This window comes from Myotis brandtii, unplaced genomic scaffold (assembly GCF_000412655.1).
Source record: "Myotis brandtii unplaced genomic scaffold, ASM41265v1 scaffold190, whole genome shotgun sequence".
Lineage (NCBI taxonomy): Eukaryota > Metazoa > Chordata > Mammalia > Chiroptera > Vespertilionidae > Myotis > Myotis brandtii.
In genome coordinates this window covers 4192697-4213048 of record NW_005357076.1, presented here as the reverse complement: position 1 = coordinate 4213048, position 20352 = coordinate 4192697, and the positions used below count along the sequence as shown (strand labels likewise).

General features: G+C 37.7%; 1 protein-coding gene across 1 annotated transcript in view; it reads left to right on the top strand.

The window, feature by feature from the left end:
- VCL (vinculin) overlaps positions 1-20352 on the top strand; it is a 67306-nt gene that overhangs the window by 19818 nt on the left and 27136 nt on the right. Inside the window, exons 2-7 of the mRNA XM_005864656.2 lie at positions 4198-4348; positions 4525-4633; positions 6753-6875; positions 8351-8511; positions 16697-16787; positions 17662-17809. Coding sequence (XP_005864718.1) covers positions 4198-4348; positions 4525-4633; positions 6753-6875; positions 8351-8511; positions 16697-16787; positions 17662-17809 — 783 coding nt within the window. The remainder of the gene's footprint in view (positions 1-4197; positions 4349-4524; positions 4634-6752; positions 6876-8350; positions 8512-16696; positions 16788-17661; positions 17810-20352) is intronic.

Sequence of the window (20352 nt, the reverse complement as noted above, 5' to 3'; positions counted from 1 at the left end):
AAAGGCAGAGGGAAGCCTAGTCAAGATATATAATTATTTAGGAAACAGATCTTAGCCCTGCTGTCAGCCTTTAAAAAAAATTCAGATTTGTGTTAAAAAGCAGAATATCACTTTAAGAAGTGAGGCAGCTTTAGTGTTTATATAAAATCTCATTTTTCACAGACAACACAGACTCCTTCCTGTTTCTGACTACTGGTTAGTCATGGTGGGATTTGTTTGGCTTTTATGAATGCCATTAAATTTTAATGTACAGATCAGATGTCTTATTATAGGGAAAAATGGTGCATGGTCTATTTTGGCCCTATCATTTTACCACACAAGGGAACCATTAGAGGAGAATCACATTGATTCCTGCAAAGCTTTCTTCTTTCTTTGTTGTTTTCTTTCTCTATGATGACTACTTATTTTTTGTTTTCCCCCAAATTTGAAACACTTATGCAGTAACTGGATCCTTACAAATAGGTGTAGTGCAACAGTTGCACTCTATGATGTGTAGGCTTGCTATAATTTCATCAAGATTCCTGTTACCTGGAAATAAAATCAAGTTTGTTACTTTTTAAAGTTAATTTCTATGGGCCAGGTGATTTCATGATTGCCTGTAACTGTTGAAAATTCACTCTTTCATTTAAGTATTTATTGAGCATTTATTATGTGTCAGGCATTGTAGACTATGAACACATTAAGGAACAAGATAGACAAGGTCCTTGCCCTGCTGAACTTATAGTCTTGTGGGAGATAGTGAAAATTAAACTGAGAGTATGATATGTCTCGTGAGAGCACATACGAGAGGTACTCATAGATTTAGGATAGTTTCCTCAAGTATGAGGCCTTTAAAAGTGGAGTCTAAAAGAACAAGTCGGGGTTAGTCAAGTAAAAGAGGGGAGAGAGAGGTGTTTCAGTTGGAATGGCTATAAAAAAACCCGAAGCAACAGATAAGTGCTCTCCAGCTAGTGGTCTTTAATGAGTGGTTGGCTATTCTTAAAGGACTTTTGAAATGCTTCTCTGGAATATTTTGAAGTTTTCATTTAAACATTTTTAAATCATAACTTTAGTTATAAAACATATATTTTCTGCCATATTGTATACTATATACATGTGTTAAAAATGTTTTCATGTAAATTTCGCTCATTAATTTATGGAAAATATCTGCCATAATCATTGTCGAAGCCAGTCCTCGAATGCCAAACCAAATTTACTTTTTTAAACTTTATTTTTTTTAAAGTTCTTGCTTCAGTCAATTATCTCTTAAAGATATTTAAAGAGTAAGGGAAAAAAGTATTTTTCTATTTACCCACATAGTTACCACTTTGTGCTCTTTTTTCCCCCTGTAAATCCAAATTTCCATCTGGCATACTTTTTCTTCTTCCTGAAGGACTTCCTTTAACATTTCTTATAGTTCAAGTCTGCTAGTGATGAATTCTTCCAGCTTTTGTATATCTGAAAAAGTTTTTATTTCACATTAAACTTTGAAATATATTTTCTTTGGGTATATATTTTGACAGATTTCCTTTTTCTTGAGTACTTTGCTCTACTTCTTCTGGCTTGCATTATTTTCAAAGAGAAGTTTGTTGTTATTCTTATCTTCATTGCTTAATGCAGCAATTTTCAACCTTTTTTAAATCTCTTGGCACACATAAATTAATTACTAAAATTCTGTGGCACACCAAAAAAGATATATTTTATTTTTGCTGATCTGACAAAAAAAAATAGGTATAATTTTGATTCATTCACACCAAATGGCAGTTGTGTTGGCTGTTTTTTTTTTTTTTTTTTTTTTGACAATCTAAGGGAAAAGAGGTCAGTGCCCCTGACTAAATAGTCAGGTACTGTATGTTTTAAAATTCTTGTAGCACACCAGTGTGCTGCAGCATGTTGGTTTAAAATCTCTGACTTAATGGGTACAGAGTGTTTTTCTGAGGTGATGAAAAAGTTTTGACACAAGAGAGAGGTGGTGGTTTTTCAACATAGTGAATACACTCAATGCCACTGAATTGTACCCTTTAAAACGACAAATTATGTGTTATGTGAATTTCACCTCAAATTAAAAAAACTATATTGAGATTCTATTTTGGTCTTGCATATTGATGAGGATACATTGTTTTTATTACACTCTACGTGATTGAGACTGTGAGGAAACAGGCACTCTAATCCACTGTGCTAGGAATGTAAATTAATAACTTCTGTGGATGGCAATATGGCATTTGTCAAAACTAAAAGTCTATACTTTTGACTTAGTGATTCTATTTCTAGACTGTCTACTACAGATCTATATATTTAAAAATGATATGTATTCAAGGTGATTCATTGCAGTAGGCTAATAAATTATGGGCTACTTATATAGCTGTATAAAAGGATGCGGAGGCTTTTTAAGTATTTTTATAAGGATATGTCCACTGCAGAGAGTTTGTGTAGTATGATATTGTTTGTGTAAAAAAGGTGGGTGCCTATATTTTTGTTTCTGTATGCATAAAGTATCTTTTTTTTGGAGAATACAGAGAAAACTCTTAATATTGGTTGCAAGTAGATGGAATTAGAATGCCTAGGAGATTAGCTAGTGGAGGGAAGATTTTTCACTGTATGCCCTCTTATTTTTATATATGTGTTTGTGTTATGTATGTGAACATACCTAATAGGTAATTTAAAATTACTAAACATATTAATTTAAAAATGAAAGAGGAACTGTAAACAACCAGTTCTTTCTAAGAGTGATTTAAAAGCCACCTCAATTCACTGATCTTTATTACGTACTGCCTCATGGCTCTAATGTTTGTGACTTAGTAAAGTATGCATTTTGAGAGTCACAATAGTGGTTTTTTTTTTGTATATTAACTATGCATACCTATAGAGTTCATAGCTCAATGCTTTTTATGTAGTTGACATTCATGTGTTGGTTTAATTTATTATTTTTATACTTGTGGAATTTCATTGATTTCATTTGATCCTCAAGACAACCCTGTGAGTGGGCTTTTATTTGCATGTCACATTTTCTATGTTTTCAAATAAGAATGTATAATTTTGACTAAATATTTTAACTTTAAGAGACTTGTTCCATATCTTCTTAAGTTGTAAAATGATAACATAATGGGTTTATTGGATATGAGATTAGAAGAGATGATCTATCAGATCCTTTTCAACTCTGAATAGATGGGTGAATGAATGAATACATTTTAGTAGTACATGAGGGTCAAGGAGAATACTTCGTTTATGTACTTTGGTTTCTTCTTTTAATTGAACCCCTTCTCCTCCCCCGCAAAAAAACACTCTACATTTGCCTGATCAGATCATCTATATTATTAAGCTATATTAATAAGCTATTAAAAACTGGTTCAGTTATTAATGTCAATGACATTTTATTTTATGTTTTAAATATATTTTTATTGATTTCAGAGAGGACAGGAGAGGGAGAGAGAGATAGAAACATCAGTAACGAGAGAGAATCATTGATTGGCTGTCTCCTGCATGTCCTCTACTGGAGATCGAGTCCGCAACCCTGCATGTGTTCTTAACTGGAATCAAACCTGGGACCCTTCAGTCCACAGGCTGACGCTCTATCCACTGAGCCAAACCAGCTAGGGCAATGACATTTTAATTAACAATATAGTTTTTTATAACTGTTTTCAAACAGTCCAGTGGATTTGTCAAACAAATCCATATAGTTAGATGAATGAGAAATTTATGCATCACCTCATAATTTTTCTTTGTGTTTTCTCCTATTCCTTTGCTTTTCTGATTATTAAATTTCACTTAACACAGTGCTTTGAAAATTTTTTTTAAGATGCTAAATCTGAAACTGTTGTCAAGGATTTCAGCTCTTGGTGTAGTGTCTTTTAATGGCAGTGTGTATAGGTGAGGAATAAGGAAACAAAGGAGATACAGAGATATAGCAACCTGAAGTAAAAGGTCTGAAACATTTTCTCATCATTTTTGTTGCCAGGAAATATCAAAGAACAAGGCTTAATTAGTATAGTGAATAATGAATGAATGATTGTGCTGCACTTAATGTATATGTAAGCTAAAAACTTCTATTATAAAATAGTCTTGGCTGTTTTCCAGGTGGAAAAAAAATGTGAATTTATATCCATTTACATTCTTTGTATTTACATGTGATATTCTTCTGCTTCATTTTGCCAGTGATATTCTTTCTATTTGCATGTGATATTCTTCTGCTTCATTCTGACCCCCTATTCCTTCCCACAGGGTTGAAAATGCTTGCACCAAGCTTGTCCAGGCATCCCAGATGCTTCAGTCAGACCCTTACTCAGTGCCTGCTCGAGATTATTTAATTGATGGGTCGAGGGGCATCCTCTCCGGCACATCGGACCTGCTCCTCACCTTCGATGAGGCTGAGGTAGGCAATCTTAGGCCCATGCAGATTTCTTTTAGACAGAAGCCTTGCCTTAAAGATAATAATGGAGGATTGATGCTTGTTTAGAATGAGAAAATGTTGAATGGCTACACATCTGAATGACTATTGTTTTCTACTTAATTGTTCACTCAGTTGACTACTCTGAAATATATTTCCAGGTTCGTAAAATTATTAGAGTTTGCAAAGGAATTTTGGAATATCTTACAGTGGCAGAGGTGGTAGAAACTATGGAAGATTTGGTCACTTACACAAAGAACCTTGGACCAGGTTAGTCATATCCAACTTTTATATTTACATTTTTATGGATTGTCCATGTTTGATCAAGAGGAAAAGGCACTCCACCCTATTTTTTGCAAAAGATAGGTAATGATGCATTAGGCTTTTAGGTGTCTGTACTTTGTTGTTGGAGCTAATGCTGTGCTTCTATTGAGTAGATGTCATTGTCTCTGAAAGCTGAATCTGCTTTCTACAAATCCTGGCCCTGTCTAATGAATTAAACTAGACATTGCAGATGTTGCTGGAGAATGTAGGAAATACTTTTCTACGGCTGTAATGCTTAAGGCCACCCTGAACCCTGACCTCTCAATTCCACACTACACAGCATTCCTTCACTGTCTGCCAGCTGGCCTGAAGCTCTTTATGACCTCTTAGCTTGCTAATTAGCCCGCCTACTATTATGAATTCATGCCCTAGCCCAAGGCTGCATAATGTAATCAGACCTAGAAGGAGAGAAGAGCTACTGTGGCTAAATCTCATTTTGAAATGACTGTTTAGTCATCTGAGAATTGAATATTCAAAATACATTAACAGATACCAGCTTTTGATGTTTTAGACATATAACATGAACTTGAAGGTTCTTGGAATGTGAATGAGACCAATGACAAGACACATCTGATGTTTAACTTGTAAAATTCTTGCATCTTCTGTAAAATGATTTTTAAATTTGATTTTAGAGAGAGAGGAAGAGAGAGGGAGAGGGGTAGGGAGAGGGAGAGAAACATTAATGTGAGAGCAAAACATCGATGGGCTGCCTCCTGTACGCCCCCTACCTGGGATTGAGCCCACAACCTGGGCATGTGCCCTAACTGGGAATCAAACTGGCAACCTTTAGGTGTATAAGACGATGCCCAACCAACTGAGCCACACTGGCCAGGGCTGTTAAATGATTTTTAACTAGCAATATTTTCATGAGGTCCCGGTGCAGTCATTCTGAGAGCTTATGGCAGTTAAAAATTTCTCTGAGCCATCATGGAAAAGATCACCAGGAGATGGCTTTAGAGCAGTCCTCTTTTAACTTTCTCATAGCACTGGAAAAAGGTTTCATTCCTTCAAATGAAATCTTCTGCAGAATCCCAACATATAAAAGACAAAAATGGAGCTATACTGGATGAAGAAGGGGCTACCCCATCTTTTCCACCCCACCGTTCCCACCTTCCTTTGGTACCCCTTAAAAAGCTGTGAAACTGCCGTAACCAGTTTGGCTCAGTGGATAGAGCGTCGGCCTGCGGACTGAAGGGTCCCAGGTTTGATTCCGGTCAAGGGCATGTACCTTGGTTGCGGGCACATCCCCAATAGGGGGTGTGCAGGAGGCAGCTGATCGATGTTTCTCTCTCATCGATGTTTCTAACTCTCTATCCCCTTCCTTCCTCTCTGTAAAAAAATCAATAAAAAAAAAATATATATTTTAAAAAGCTGTGAAACTATTTAAGAAATCTTGAGAACAGCTTGAAAAATCAAAGCTTAGAGTCACATCACCTTCGAATAATACCTGAAGTCAACAGAAAGTGCTAGCAGGCTGATTCCAAAACACCAGATGCTTCCAAACACTGTCATCACTAATATTATTTTTATAATATTTGTATTTCTAATTGTAAAGCTAGTACATTCTTATTTTGGACAAATTGGAAAGTACAGAAAAACATAAAGATGAAAACAAAACACATTATTGTAATTCTTAAGATTTTTTTCAGTCACTAGATTCTTAGTACCAGGCTCACGTGAGATTCTTACGTACATGGACACACTGGGCAGATACATGGTGTGAAACCTGCATACATGGTAGCCAGGCAAACTGGTGACTCTATTTTTTACAAATATATATTTATTCACTTGAATACCTTTTTATATTTGTGAATGTACTTATGCCAAATGTGAAAATTATGTTACATTTAGTTTTACATTTAATAAACTACTTTTAATGAAAAAAATAAAGTTGCATTAAGTTAGGACTGTCTTAAAAAATTCTCTACCATAAATGCTAGAGTTCAGCGGAAGTGTCTGTTCTCTAAATAAGTGAGCTTTCATAGTAGTTCATAGTGGATTTAGGCTCAGAAAGCCAGACTCTGGGTTGTTTCACTGCTCACCCTGCTTATTCCTTATGCCCCAGGAATGACTAAAATGGCCAAGATGATTGACGAGAGGCAGCAGGAACTGACTCACCAGGAGCACCGAGTGATGCTGGTGAACTCAATGAACACCGTGAAAGAGTTGCTGCCAGTTCTCATTTCAGGTATTTTCTGCCTATACTTTATCTTATGGGGAAAACATTTTAACATATTCTAGACTCTGTTGTTTGTTTTCTTTTGCTGCTTATTTGCATGTCCTTCTGCTTGGGGAAGAATGAGACCCGATGGATTGGGTATTACCGGAAGGCTGCAGCTGATTATTCCTCTTCTCCAATGCTCTTCTTTTCTTCCTTTGTTTGAAACTGCCCTTTCTGTTGCCTAGTTCTGTTCTCCTGGAGCTCTTTTTCTGGGAGGTGGAATCTCCTCTAGAAACTCTAGTCTTGGATGTTTGGATTTTGACATCTTTATTTGTATTACAATAAAGCAGTTAGGAGATGGATTGGATATTATAGAGCATGATATTGTAAGGAAGTAAACCCAGAGCCTTTTCATTGTTGGTTAACATAGGTTTTTTTGTTTTGTTTTGTTTTTAATCGAAAGTATTTAACTTTTCTTTACATTATAGAGCTGGTGGTCTATGCCACCTGGGGCCACCTTCCCATTGGGCAGAGTCCAGAAATGCAACATGGCGACTGTTCTCTAAACTAGCAACAGAGAGCTGTACTTGTCAAGCAGCTAGTACTTAGCAGGTTATGTAAGTTATCTTAGTCAAGTTGTGGGTTAGTTAGTTTAACTCTCAGAGGGCAGCTTTATTTAAAATTTTTTATGAGGCATGCCACTGTGACCCCGGGCTACTGCCTTCCTGCTTTGGCATTTCAAGTAGAAGCTAAAAGGGAGATGCGAGTGTAAGAGTTCAGAAAGCCCTTACATGAACTAGAAAACAAACCTTTGTAATTAGAGTCTTATAATCTCCATGGAAATATGTTTTTGAGGCCAATTACTGTTTGATGTGGCAGAAAGGTTGCTGGGAAGAGGATTTCTAAGCTGGGTAACTCAATAAAGTGTTGATTAGTCTTTGTTTTTACAATTTTAATTATTTTATAGGAGAAAATTCTTTTCCTCCAATGCTTCCTATTATTATTATTTCTTCTTCTTCACTGTTGGGGGTTAGAAAGTCTCTGCTACATGTTGAGAGAAATCCTGGGAGATAAACAACACTTTGGCAACTCCTATTAGTATTGGGGGCAGCAGCATTCTCTAGTTACAGTTTTAAGTAACTGTTTTCATCTTGTCCCATTAGGTTTGTGTTAGCTGGGGACCGTGCTAGGGCTGGGATGCCAGCTGATTTAGAAGGATATTGGGTATTTTGTGATTATAGGTCATCAGTATGTGCATGTTAAATTAGTTCCCTGATCAAGTTGTGGTGATGTTTTGTACCTTCAGTTTTCATTACAGTAAAGGTTGTGATATTGGAACTTTATTGGCAGATTTGCAGTGTTTTCTTTCTTTTTTTTTGTTTTTGTAAGATCTTAGAAGCCCAAAACATGTGTTCAAGGGGTGGAACATTTTGTGTGAATATTGTTGTACAGCAAAATTCAATTCCAACCTCAGTTTCTGATCTTTCGTTTATTTTTTACAGCTATGAAGATTTTTGTAACAACTAAAAACTCCAAAAGCCAAGGAATAGAAGAAGCTTTGAAAAATCGAAACTACACTGTAGAAAAGATGAGTGCTGAAATTAATGAGATCATTCGTGTATTACAACTCACTTCTTGGGATGAAGATGCCTGGGCCAGCAAGGTAAGTTTTACTGGAGGAGAAATAAGCAAAAGCCCAAATTCTCCCCTCCTGGGGGTTTGTCTCACATTTTATCTTGTAACTATGTGTAACATAAGACTACTCAGATATTATGAAAGTAATTTCTTCTTCCCTTTTGTTTCATGGGTTACTTGCTGCTTTTGTAAATTTCCTTTGTTCCTAGGTAGAACAATAAATAGGTATGTGGGGTGAAAGCTGGTTGAAGGCTGAAATAGGTCGCTTTTCCCAGTGATTGGGTTTGTGGAGGAATTCTGGTGTGGTGTGTGCTCCCTGGGGTGGGAGCCCTGCCTTTTATGTGGGCGGTTGTTGCTAGGTAACTAAGAGATGTAATATATCTATGACTGGTTTTTATGGAAAACTTTTCCTAAACCAACCTTTGACCCAGAGAAATCTACAGAGAAAACTTGGCATTTCTAGGTGTGTGCCTTCATCATTCCATTTTTCCTCAGGAAAGCTTAATTAAAATATTAGTTTTCACATTTGTCAGTTAGTGTGAGGGGTCCCTTCACTCTTTAGAATTTAGTCTAGAATTTCTTCTTGGACTCCAAAAGGGTTGGTGGGTTCCCTCCAGAGCCGAGCAGCAGTAGTTTCGTGTGGCTGCTGCTCTGGTCTGCCTCTCCCTATCCAGTGACTATTTTGAGGGAACAGAGATACTTGGGTTTACACTTTCCGTGTAGGAACCCAAGAAACACACTGTCTCCAGCACCCAGCTTGCCCACGTGTGACCCAGATGTGGTCTCCAGGGCCACCGAGCGGGCTGGTAGCCGACTAAGAGGGGATTTTGTAGTATGGCTTCCATTTGGTGCCCAGGGGGGCTCTTTGTCCTCCAGGTCACCTATGAGGTAAGGTCAAAACTGGGGCCTCAAACTAGAAAGTGAATCTAAATATGCAGAAGAAACTAGTCAGCTTATCCAAGTTATGGATTTGTTAATAGAGGCACGAAGTTCTTGAACAAGTTCTAAGACTGTATTTTAAATCTGTATGGTAAAATCATTTTAATTTTGCTTAATTTTGCATATTTGACAGCTTTCACTTCCCTGTTATGACATCTTTATGCATCTTTTTTGTTTTCTTGTTTGTTTTATTCTTTTTTCTCACGTTTAGAAGGTAAGCTTTTTGTTGCCCTCTAGTTCTTTTTCTTTCTTTTTTTCACTTAAAAGAGAAAAAGCATGTCTGAGGTTGTTTGTGCTGTGTGCCATGCCTTATTCTGTGTGCCGGTGTGTAACACTGTGCTCGAATATGCGTCAGATTGTGATTTAATATGGGGCTCAAGGCTGTGCTGGGCAGACTGTTTGACTCGAGCTCATCTTGAGCGATGTCTTTGGGGAAAGCAAAAGAAAAGGCATTCCTTTGGGAGTCAGGCTTTCTGTGTTTCAGTGGGTGCTTTCATTCTTTGAGCGGGCTTCTGAGGACTGTCCTGGCTTAGTCATTCCCACTGACTTCATTTGAGGGCAGGTTTCCCCATGTAGCAGGGTGACCCCTGCGTTACCTGTGGACCCTGATCTTCGGAAACTTCCAGCTGATGTCATCTCTATCATCAGTCTCCTTTGCAGGCTCTGGCGTTTTCCTTTTGGAGATGTGGCATTATGGTGCTAAGCCATCATGAAGATGGGTAGGCTAGAGAGTTTGGATGGGGCATCTGTCCTTCACAATAATCCTTGTCTTCAAAATCAAAAGGAGAAAAGGAAGGTGTATCTAAAGTTTTTCCTGACATCAGTCCATGGCTCACTGCATGTTCTGCTGTCTGATCTTTGAGTCAGCCATCATTCTCCATGACCTCGTGGTCCCATAACCTAATCTCTTTCCTTATTCTCTCTGCTTTGCTTCCGGCAGATGAGAAATAGTAAAAAGGAGGAGCAGGAATTGCAGGCTTAATGCTTATCTGTTTTCAGAGGGGAAGAGCCAGCCATCATTTAGTAAATAAGTGGTACTGAGCTTTTTGTGTGTGTGAGTGTTGAGAGCTACTTCTTTAAAAAAAAAAAAAGTGGTCAGTTGATTGTTTCAGGATGAGGATTAGACACTTAGGGGGATGGGATATACAAGGGCAATGGACCTGGGGTCCACCGTGTAGTCTTGTAGCTGCCTCAGTTTTATGCTGCTCTGGAAGGAACCAGGCTGTTAGGATGCAAAACCAGCAGAGTGAAAGAAAATAAATAAAATTAGTTCAGCCAAAAGAAGCCCGAGTACATAATGACATCAGAACGAGCAATAAATGTTTATTTGTAATTTCATTTTGTCTTTGTTATACATTTACCTGGTTCAAAAAGCAAAATGCTATAAAATGTTATATATGACAGATCTCACTCATAACCCCATTCCCATCCACTCTACCTCCTCTTTCCCCCTAAGAGTAATCATTTTTATTAGTTACAAGAGTACTTAGGAAAAAGAGATTTTACCTTGAAAATGGAAGTTGGTAACTTGGGTTTTGGGTATGTTTCCGTTTTAGCAGCATTATGCATCTTACATTGCTCTGCTGTAGGCAGTGGATTAATCAGACCTATTGTCTGGCTGCGACCCCTGGCTTCCTATTCTGTTTAATACACTCGGTATCTTTTACCTCCTCTTGCCCCTACCAATAAAGAATTAACTTTGTCTTACCATACTTGTTTCATGCTTCCCTATTGGTGCAGCTTTCTCCTGGAAAGTGATGATTCCTCTAGAAAAGTGGGGGAAGAAAGTAACTGGAAAAAGTTCTTGGTAAAAGTACATCTTGCTAAATAAGTTAAGATTTTAAAGAGGCAATAGCTGATCATTTTACCTCCATACCTACATTCAAAATGCATACTTACAAACTTAAAAATACCTCGACTTTAAATACTTAATTTTATTGTTGTTTTTATTTTTTAAAATTATGATTTTATTGACTTTAGAGAGAGAGAAAGGGAGAGGGAGAGAGAGAGAAACATCAATGAGAGAGATACATTGATCAGCTGCCTCCTACACGTCCCCCATTGGGGATCAATCCTGCAACCTGGGCATGTGCCCTGACTGGGAATTGAACTGGAGACCTCTTGGTGCCTGGGACAATGCTCAACCAACTGAGCCACATCGGCAAGGGCAAAATACTTCATTTTATTTTGAGAGTAAAAATTTCCCCCTCTTTAAATCAACAATTATTTGATAAGTGATCATTAAAAATTAGTTTAGCATTTTCCCGGGAATACATTATGAAACACAAGAAGTTGTGAGTTCAACAATTCTAATTCAACCCCTTTAGCAATCTATATATACGTTTTTGTATTTTTATTACTTGTATCTTGATGCATGCTGAGAATCAAGAGGAAGTGAGAAAAAATTTTAAAACCTTTTTATTGCTAAGAATTTTTGAACCCACATAGGTGCTCCTGCAACTGTGCCTTGGGTCATTAGATACTGTTACTCAGAATTAGTTCCTGTGGTGAGTCCCCTCCCACTGAGGGCCTAGGCTGGTGGTGCTTGAATGACTCAGATGTCTTGCACAGATTACTCTGTTCTTCCAAAGAAGGAAACTTGGTTAGAACATGCAATCCTCTAATACTTGCCCTTACTGCAGACCTTTGGGATTTAAGGGTTGATTTTTATTTCATTTTTGAAAAAATAAGGCTGCATGTGAGCTTTTTATGAGGCTTCTAGTGTTTTAGGAGCTAATACAACAAAAGATTTATCTCTTGGAGTTGGAGATCAGTAATTCATTCAGGCATTTATGATATTTTGTCCCCTCTCTGTGAACAGGAGAAAAGACCAAAATGTTAAAGGAATTGAAGTTTCCCTTCTGATCCAAGTGATCTCTAGTTGGTATTCTGATTGTGTGCTCATGGATGGCAAAGAGTTTTAGAGCTGGGGAGGTACCAGTAGTATTAGAGATGGGGAGCTCAAACCTGTGAGGGTAACTTGCTTGAAGTCTCAGGGCTGGACAGCCTTCTGCCATTGCTTAATGCAGTTTGTAAGATTTTATTCTACTGCCCAGTCTCTTCTTTCCAGAAACATCTTTGAATAGGAAGAGTAGGATGGGGAGGTGTTCATGGAAAAAAGGGAGAGTATGTTGGGCAGTGAAAGAGAGGGGATCCTTAGTCCCGTATTTACAGTTTTCAAGAGCCTGTGATTGCCGGACCTTACTTTCCTACCACAGTTCCTCTTGATTGTCTGTAAAAGGAACTCAGTGGTTCTTAGAACTATTTTGTGTTACTTAGTTCTAACTTGAAATTAAATTTCAGGACTGTTTCAGTTCCTGGGAATGTATGTAAGAAGGAGTTCTTTTAGGTTGTTCCTCCACCTCTTGGTATGTGGGAGGAGTGCCAAGGCACTGTGGTTTTTCATTTAAAACATGAACTCATAAGAGTTTTACAGTAAAAGGGACCGTGGTGGGAGGGGACCAGCTGTGCTGAAGCTGCGTGACTAGATCTGGCCGTTTTTACACCCACTCTTAAAAAAAAGAACCAAAGAACTCAGAGAAGAGATCATGGGAGACTTCTCTCTTTCCCAAATTTGAGATTTTACAGAGACGATACTCAAATGAAGATGCCGTTTTTTTCTCTTCTGTGTCATACCCAGATTGTATCCTAGATACTTAGATTTACATGACAAGGTCTAACTGAAGGCCTTGGGTACACAGTATGGTTGACCACAAGGGTTATGATTATTTCCATCCTTTATAAATATATCTTTTTAAAAATATATTTTTATTGATTTCAGAGAGGAAGAGAGAAGGAGAGATAGAAACATCAATGATGAGAGAGAATCATTGATTGGCTGCCTCCTTCATGCCCCCCATTGGGGACTGAGCCCATAACCCTTCAGTCTGCAGACCGACACTCTATCCACTGAGCCAAACCAGCTAGGGTTATAAATATATCTTAATAGTGACTTACAGTCCCAATTGTTCAGTGAATTTGCTTATATCACATCCAGTGTTAACATACTTATGTTGCTTATGACAGAATCCTGTCAATCCCACAATAAACACTGCCCTTCAAAAGAAATATGTATGAGATTCTGGGAGATTTGAATATTTGTTCCCACAGACATTTTTGTTTTTAATAGCTATGGCATTAAAATGTATTGTGTTTAAAATGATGATTTAAAATTTGCTCTATCCTAGAAAGAATTTAAGGTAGTCCTTTTAGTGACTGTTTTAAATCTCTAAAATTGTCTAAAATCCACGCTGCTAAAAACTTTGGTGACTAATTGAAATCCCCACTTTAAAAATGCAGCTTCATTCTAAATTTGCCATTGATTCTTTTTAGGGGGAAATGAGCATCTCTTAATTTTAATTAAAAATTTTTTTTTATTGATTTCAGGGAGGAAGGGAGAGGGAGAGAGATAGAAACATCAGTGATGAGAGAGAATTATCGATCGGCTGCCTCGGCTGCTTCCTGCACGCCTTCTACTGGGGATCAAGCCCTAAACTCGGGCATGTGCCCTGACTGAAAATGGAACTGTGACCTCCTGGTTCATAGGTTGATGCTCAACCACTGAGCCACACCTGCCAGGCTTAACTTTAACTTCTTGATGTCATATCTCCCACTGAGGAGAAAATTACTCACTTCCTGAGAATTAGAGTCTTTGCTTGAAGTGTGGTAGCCATTCACACTTTATTAGGGAGGGGAAAAAAGCAATGATATTTTAGGATAATAGAGCAAGCCCAATTTTTTCCATTGTGTTTGAAATCATTTTTGGGCAATGGAGAATAAAAGCAGTCATTCAGGTTAGTGAGAGTTATTAATTTGATGCTAGAGCTTATTTCCTGGGCAGTACTAACCAAAGTCAAAACGACACGGCAAAGATTGCTGAGTATTATAGAAAGTTAGTAGATTCTTTGGCAACTCTCTTTGTTAAAAGAAAAAAAGCCTTGAGCTTCATGTAATAGAAAATAATGACATTTGATGTTGATGAACCTGAGATCAAATTGGCTTTCTAGGACAGAAGAGCCCTGTTTCTCAATTTGTAAAATTAAATTACATTTAAATTTGAGATTCTGTGAAGTAATGGGGGAAAAATGCCTCCAACAACCTAGCATGCAGGAAGTGCTCAGTTAAAGTATTTCCTAAGTAGTAGCCCTTAAATGCTAGGCTAGACACTAAAAAGTTTTTCTGAACATTGTTTTCTCTTGAATTTAGATTTTTGAAATGTAATCAATATTATTTTCACTGAAAATAGGTGGAGAAATGGTTATTAATAGACTTTAAATTAATTATTTTTACATGGATGCAATATCTCTTCTTCAGAGTGTGCACATACTTTCTAGGTGAGAGCTTGTGAATTTTTAAAAAAAATCTGTCTCTAGACAAAGTCCTATAACTTGTGTTAGACACTAAAGGCTATCTAACTCTAAGGTTAGGAGATGCCTGAAATACTTTTTGAAAAGATATTGATTTGGGCCACACTAATTTGGAATTAAGCTAACGTGACCTTTGTCTTACTCTTGAAGGCAGGTTTGCTGTACAGGTGAAAGTAGAACGAGATAAAGGAGAAGCAGGCATTTAAACCATTTGAGAAGCAAAGCACTTTAAAAATGCCACCTGTCTATGTGTATTAATCACAAATGGATATTTTGAAACAGATATTTTGAAACAGATCCACTCTGCCTCTTATTGGTAGATAGTTACCATAATTCCATATAACTTGATAATAAAACAAATTTATTTTCATTTTTTTCAGTAATTTAGTTCACTGCTTTGTAGTTATGGCTGAGAATTTGTTCTTAGAGCCAATGTTGCAACAGGAGAACAATCTGTATCTGTTTCGATGGGGGAAGGGGGTAATCCAAAGCTGAGAGCCCTATAATTTGAATGGGCATTTAGGAAAAGCTGAGATCAGGCTCCTGACACTTTAAGCCAGTGGTTCTCAACCTTGGCTGCACATTAGAATCACCTGGGAATCTTTTTAAAATCCTGATTTCTGGGCCTCATCCTCCGGAAATTCTGTTTCTTTGATACTAATGTGGCCCCACCCCATAACAGAGAAACAGAATTTCTGGAGGATGAGGCCCAGAAATCAGGATTTTAAAAAGATTCCCAGGTGATTCTAATGTGCAGCCAAGGTTGAGAACCACTGCTGTAAGCCTTTGAGTGCGCCCAGCTCTTATTTGTGCTAGTGCCTGGTCTTGTTTGAATTGGAAGTGGGGGTGGGGAGATGCTCCTGGTGCCCCCGTGTGGAAAACAGGTGGTACAACACCTTTAAGAACCCAAGTTTTGCAGGACTGTAAATTGAAGTTAGGGATATGGGGTATTGCCTAGAATTTCAGAGGTTAACTCTGTGGTTTGGTGAATGAACGAAAGGGAGATAGGCTGTCTTTTAAAGTGTAAGAGACTTGAGAGATGGTTAGTCTGTCAATTGTGAGGATGGATACATGGGTATTGGTTATATTGTTCTGTGCATTTTTCTATATTTTAAAAACGTTATTAAAATATATGTGTATTTTTAAGTGACTAGTCTGTTGTTTCACCTTCTCATGCTATGTCCTGGGAGATCTTATGCTAATTTTGTTAGTCATTGTGAATCGTGTTGTAAATATCCGTTGAGACCCACTTATTTCATCCTGCCTTTCTTCCAGGTCAGGGATGTAAGGGAGCTAAGGATGAGGAGTGGCAGGGAAGGCCGGAAAAATGCTTCTCTCTTGCATTACATTTAGTAGTTTATTTGTGGAATTAAAACTAAATTGCTTGATTAACAATTTTCATTTATTTTCCAACCAGTAATTCCAATTATTTTAGATTAATTTAATATAGTAAAACATTACCCAGTATGTGTGTATTTCAAAACAAGATGTAAAAGGACTGTGATTTGTGGCACCACATGCTAATGAAGCTTCCCCTGAGCTGAGCGGGAGGGCCTGGCAGAGCTGCAGTAGGTGAATGTTGACTAGTGGAAAGGCTGATACCGAGGCATGTGACAACAGGGCTTTTCCTGCTGCAGACATTAAGCATTTTTTGGCTTGAGCTATCTTACCATTTTTCACAGTTTAGCACTAGGGAGGTCAGCAAACAATAGAATTAACGGAAGAGTTGCATGCAAGATGCTGCATTTTGACAGAAATAAGCGTTATGGTGTGATGAGAATATTTTTAAGGCTTTGTAGGATTACCTTACCTCTAGTGTCTGTTGATGCTGTCACTTCTCTGTCTTACCTTGTGCCATGGTATCTCAATTTTTGCAAATGAAATAATTGTGGTATTTCTCTTCGAAAGGACACTGAAGCCATGAAGAGAGCATTGGCCTCCATAGATTCCAAACTGAACCAGGCCAAAGGTTGGCTCCGCGATCCCAGTGCCTCCGCAGGTAACCCGCTGGTTGTACTTTTCAAGTAGATACAAGAAAAAGCTAAAAACCAAGCAGACAAAAGACAGTAATCTTCCGAGACTCTCATAATCCTGAGATAACTACTGCAACGTTTAGGGGCACATACCATTCAATTAGTTTTGACTAATTGAAGCGTTACTAGGTCTTAGAAGGATGGAGGACATAAACTAATCAACTGTTATCATGGGGAATAAACCGAGCCGAACTGGGCATTCTTCACAAAATTCTTGATTCACCACTTCCCTGAATCAGAAAGGTAATTATTTTGAATAAAAGCTCTTCTCTTCTTATTCCCTTTGGGCATATTTCCGTTTATGTCAACAAAGTACTTAATTAAGCAGATTAAATAATGATGCCAATAAGAATTGGAAACCAAAGTTAGCTTATATAAAGATAAGCCCCAAATAGTTTATTGAGCTAGGCTTTATGGATTTTCTCATCTAATATTTATTCAGTTTTAGATAAACATTTGAATGAATGTGAAAAGCCTAATGGAGGTTGGAGGTGCTGAGTACAGTTAAATGGTTAGAGACTATTTTCATCATCCATATTCTTACCACAAGCTGCTTTTTATCTCCAGATGGCTATGGTTCCAAGGACCTTTTTCAGCAGGATCTGTGGTTGTAGGGCACTGCTTGGCTATTAGCTATCAGATGTATTGTCTTCTGTTCATCTTGTTTGAAAGCATCTGTTCTTTCATGAATGAAATGTATTAGCTATCAGATGTATTGTCTTCTGTTCATCTTGTCGTTTGAAAGCATCTGTTCTTTCATGAATGAAATAACTTGTAAAGCATCCTCTCTAAATAATTAATGTGTTGACAATGTAGATATTGAATCTCTCTTTATTTTAGGGGATGCTGGTGAGCAGGCCATCAGGCAGATCTTAGATGAAGCTGGAAAAGTTGGTGAACTCTGTGCAGGCAAAGAACGTAGAGAGATCCTGGGAACCTGCAAGATGCTAGGGCAGATGACTGACCAAGTGGCTGACCTCCGAGCCAGGTACAGTTCCTCCACTCTTACCAGAGCAGTAGTCGGTCATAGATAGTATCTCACTCCTGACGGATGACTCAGAAGCAAGTCTATTAATTTTACTGTGTTGTCTTTGGCTAATAAACACAATGGTCATCATACTCTATTAATTCTTTGGAGAATGACGTGAAGTTTTCCTTCTTTAGCTTGGTCAATTTCTAGGCTCTTTTAAGTTTCTGTTTCATCATTATTCATTTGGTTTCTTAATTCTTTCACCCAGCTCAAGTCTTGGCTTTTAGAACTTTTTCTCCTATACATTAAATATATATACTTTGCTATTAAGAAAACTCAGTATAATATGTATGGGTTTTTTTGGGGGAACTCATACATAGAGTTAATGAAGTTCTAAAAGATCCTAATTGTTATGGAATTTTATAGTATGGACATTGGGAAAAAATTAAGTAACATGAGAAACTAGTATAGATGAAGTTTAATTTTGCTTCAAGAATGTCATGAAATATCTTTTTAAAAAATATCTGTTAATGATTTCAGAGAGGAAGGGAGAGGGAGAGAGAGATAGAAGCATGCATGTCCCTCACTGGAGATTGAGCCCCAAACCCAGGCATATGCCCTGACCAGGAATCAAACCATGACCTCCTGGTTCTAGGTCAGGTTGTCATGAAATATCTTGAGATAATTGGATTATGCAGGGTTGCCATACAAACAGGCCTCAGAAACACTCTTTGACATATTGCACATCATTGCACCCGGTCTCAAATATATTAACATAATAAACTTAAGAATACAGTTCTTAAAGGAGTAGTTCTTAACCTTTTTATGGACCAACATCATTTTTATAGTCCAATGAAAGCCATTAATCTCTACCTAAAAAGTGCATGTAAACAATATTACATATACTTTCCAGAGGTTCACTGATCCAGTGTGGCCTAGAAGCTCCAGGGGCTTCAGGTTAAGAGCCTCTACCTTGAAGGGGGTGGGGGAAGAAACAGCATGAATAAATGGTATCATTTAACTCAGTGAACCTTTTTCTCCTGCTGCGAAGCAGTCTCCCCTGTCACAAGCATGACAAGAACTTCACAGAAAGGACAAAAAGAAGTTCTGTCCCCATTCGGAGAAATGCCAGCGCATTTGATGAGATTCTGGCTCTTCTGATTTCTCACTGTTGGCTCTTTTGTCTGCAGCCTTTCACAGTGTGGTAGACAGTTTTTACTTGGAATTCTCAAGTACATAGTCGTATGTGCTCAGAGAAAGATGAATTTGAGCAAGAGAATGAGATAGTTGCTCATGGGATCAACCATTAATCTGTTATGGGCCCAATTCACAGTGGAGCCTACCATATCCTTTCACGATGAAAGACTAGAAAGCTATCTCCCTGTCATTCTTTCTTAAATATGCTTCACTATTTAACATTTTAATGGCTGAAGCTCAGTAAGTTTCCTCATTGATATTCTCTGATTCTGTCACCTAGGGCTTCTAGTTGGTAAGTATATATTTTCCCCTCATGGGGACTCAATGTACTTTTATTTATTTATTTTTGTTAATCCTCACCTGAGCATATTTTTCCATTGATTTTTAAAGAGAGTGGAAGGGAGGGGAAGAGACAGAGAGAGAGAAACATCGATCTGAAAGAGACACATCATTTGGTTGCCTCCCACAGGAGCCCCGACCAGGGCCGGGGATCAAGCCTGCAACCGATGTACATGTCCTTGATGGGAATTGAACCCGCCCTTCAGTCTGTGGGCCGACGCTCTATCCACTGAGCCAAACCGGCTAGGCTAACCTTTTAATTTTTAATGAAAAAAAACGATATAGCCCATAAGTATTTTTACTTTTTCAAAGTTGGACTCATACCAAAAAGGTTCCTCATCGTAAATTACTGGATTTAAAGAAAAAAAGCAAATTAAATCATGACCAGCATATTCCTAAAAGTCTTGCACTCCTCTGCCATGTAACGGGAAGCATCACTTATAAATGCAAGTAAAAGGTATAAATACCTTTTATATACCTTGCAATAAATACTGAGTTTATACTTAAAGTATAGGTATACATGGAAAATAAGATAAATTTATAAAGTGGATAGAAAAATGAGTGGTGGATTCATACTATTATTAAAGGAAGCAAATATGTTTTGGATTTTATCCTAAAATCAGAAACTCAGGTTAGGGCAACAAATCATCCCATTCTACCAAATGACAAATTTGTGACACTAACACTGAGCTTACCAGTCTGGGTAGATTGCAAAATCTGAGCTGGTAAAAAGAGGGAAGGTTTTACTGTGTTATGAGTTGGGAAGTGTCTACCAAGGGAAAAGAAGTTTCTACCAACTCAAATAATTTTTTTTTGGTAGTAGTACCATATCACTTCTTAGGAAAATAGCAAAATTAGTTCTTTAGAAATCTGATGGGAAACAGTGGTTTCTCATCACCATGTGCTTTTTTCCCTCAGTACTAACTATTTTTGATATTTATATATTGCAAAGGAGTGGAAGGCAGATATTCAAGATTATCATTAGGTTCATTATAATAATAACTAGTGGCCTGGAGCACGAAATT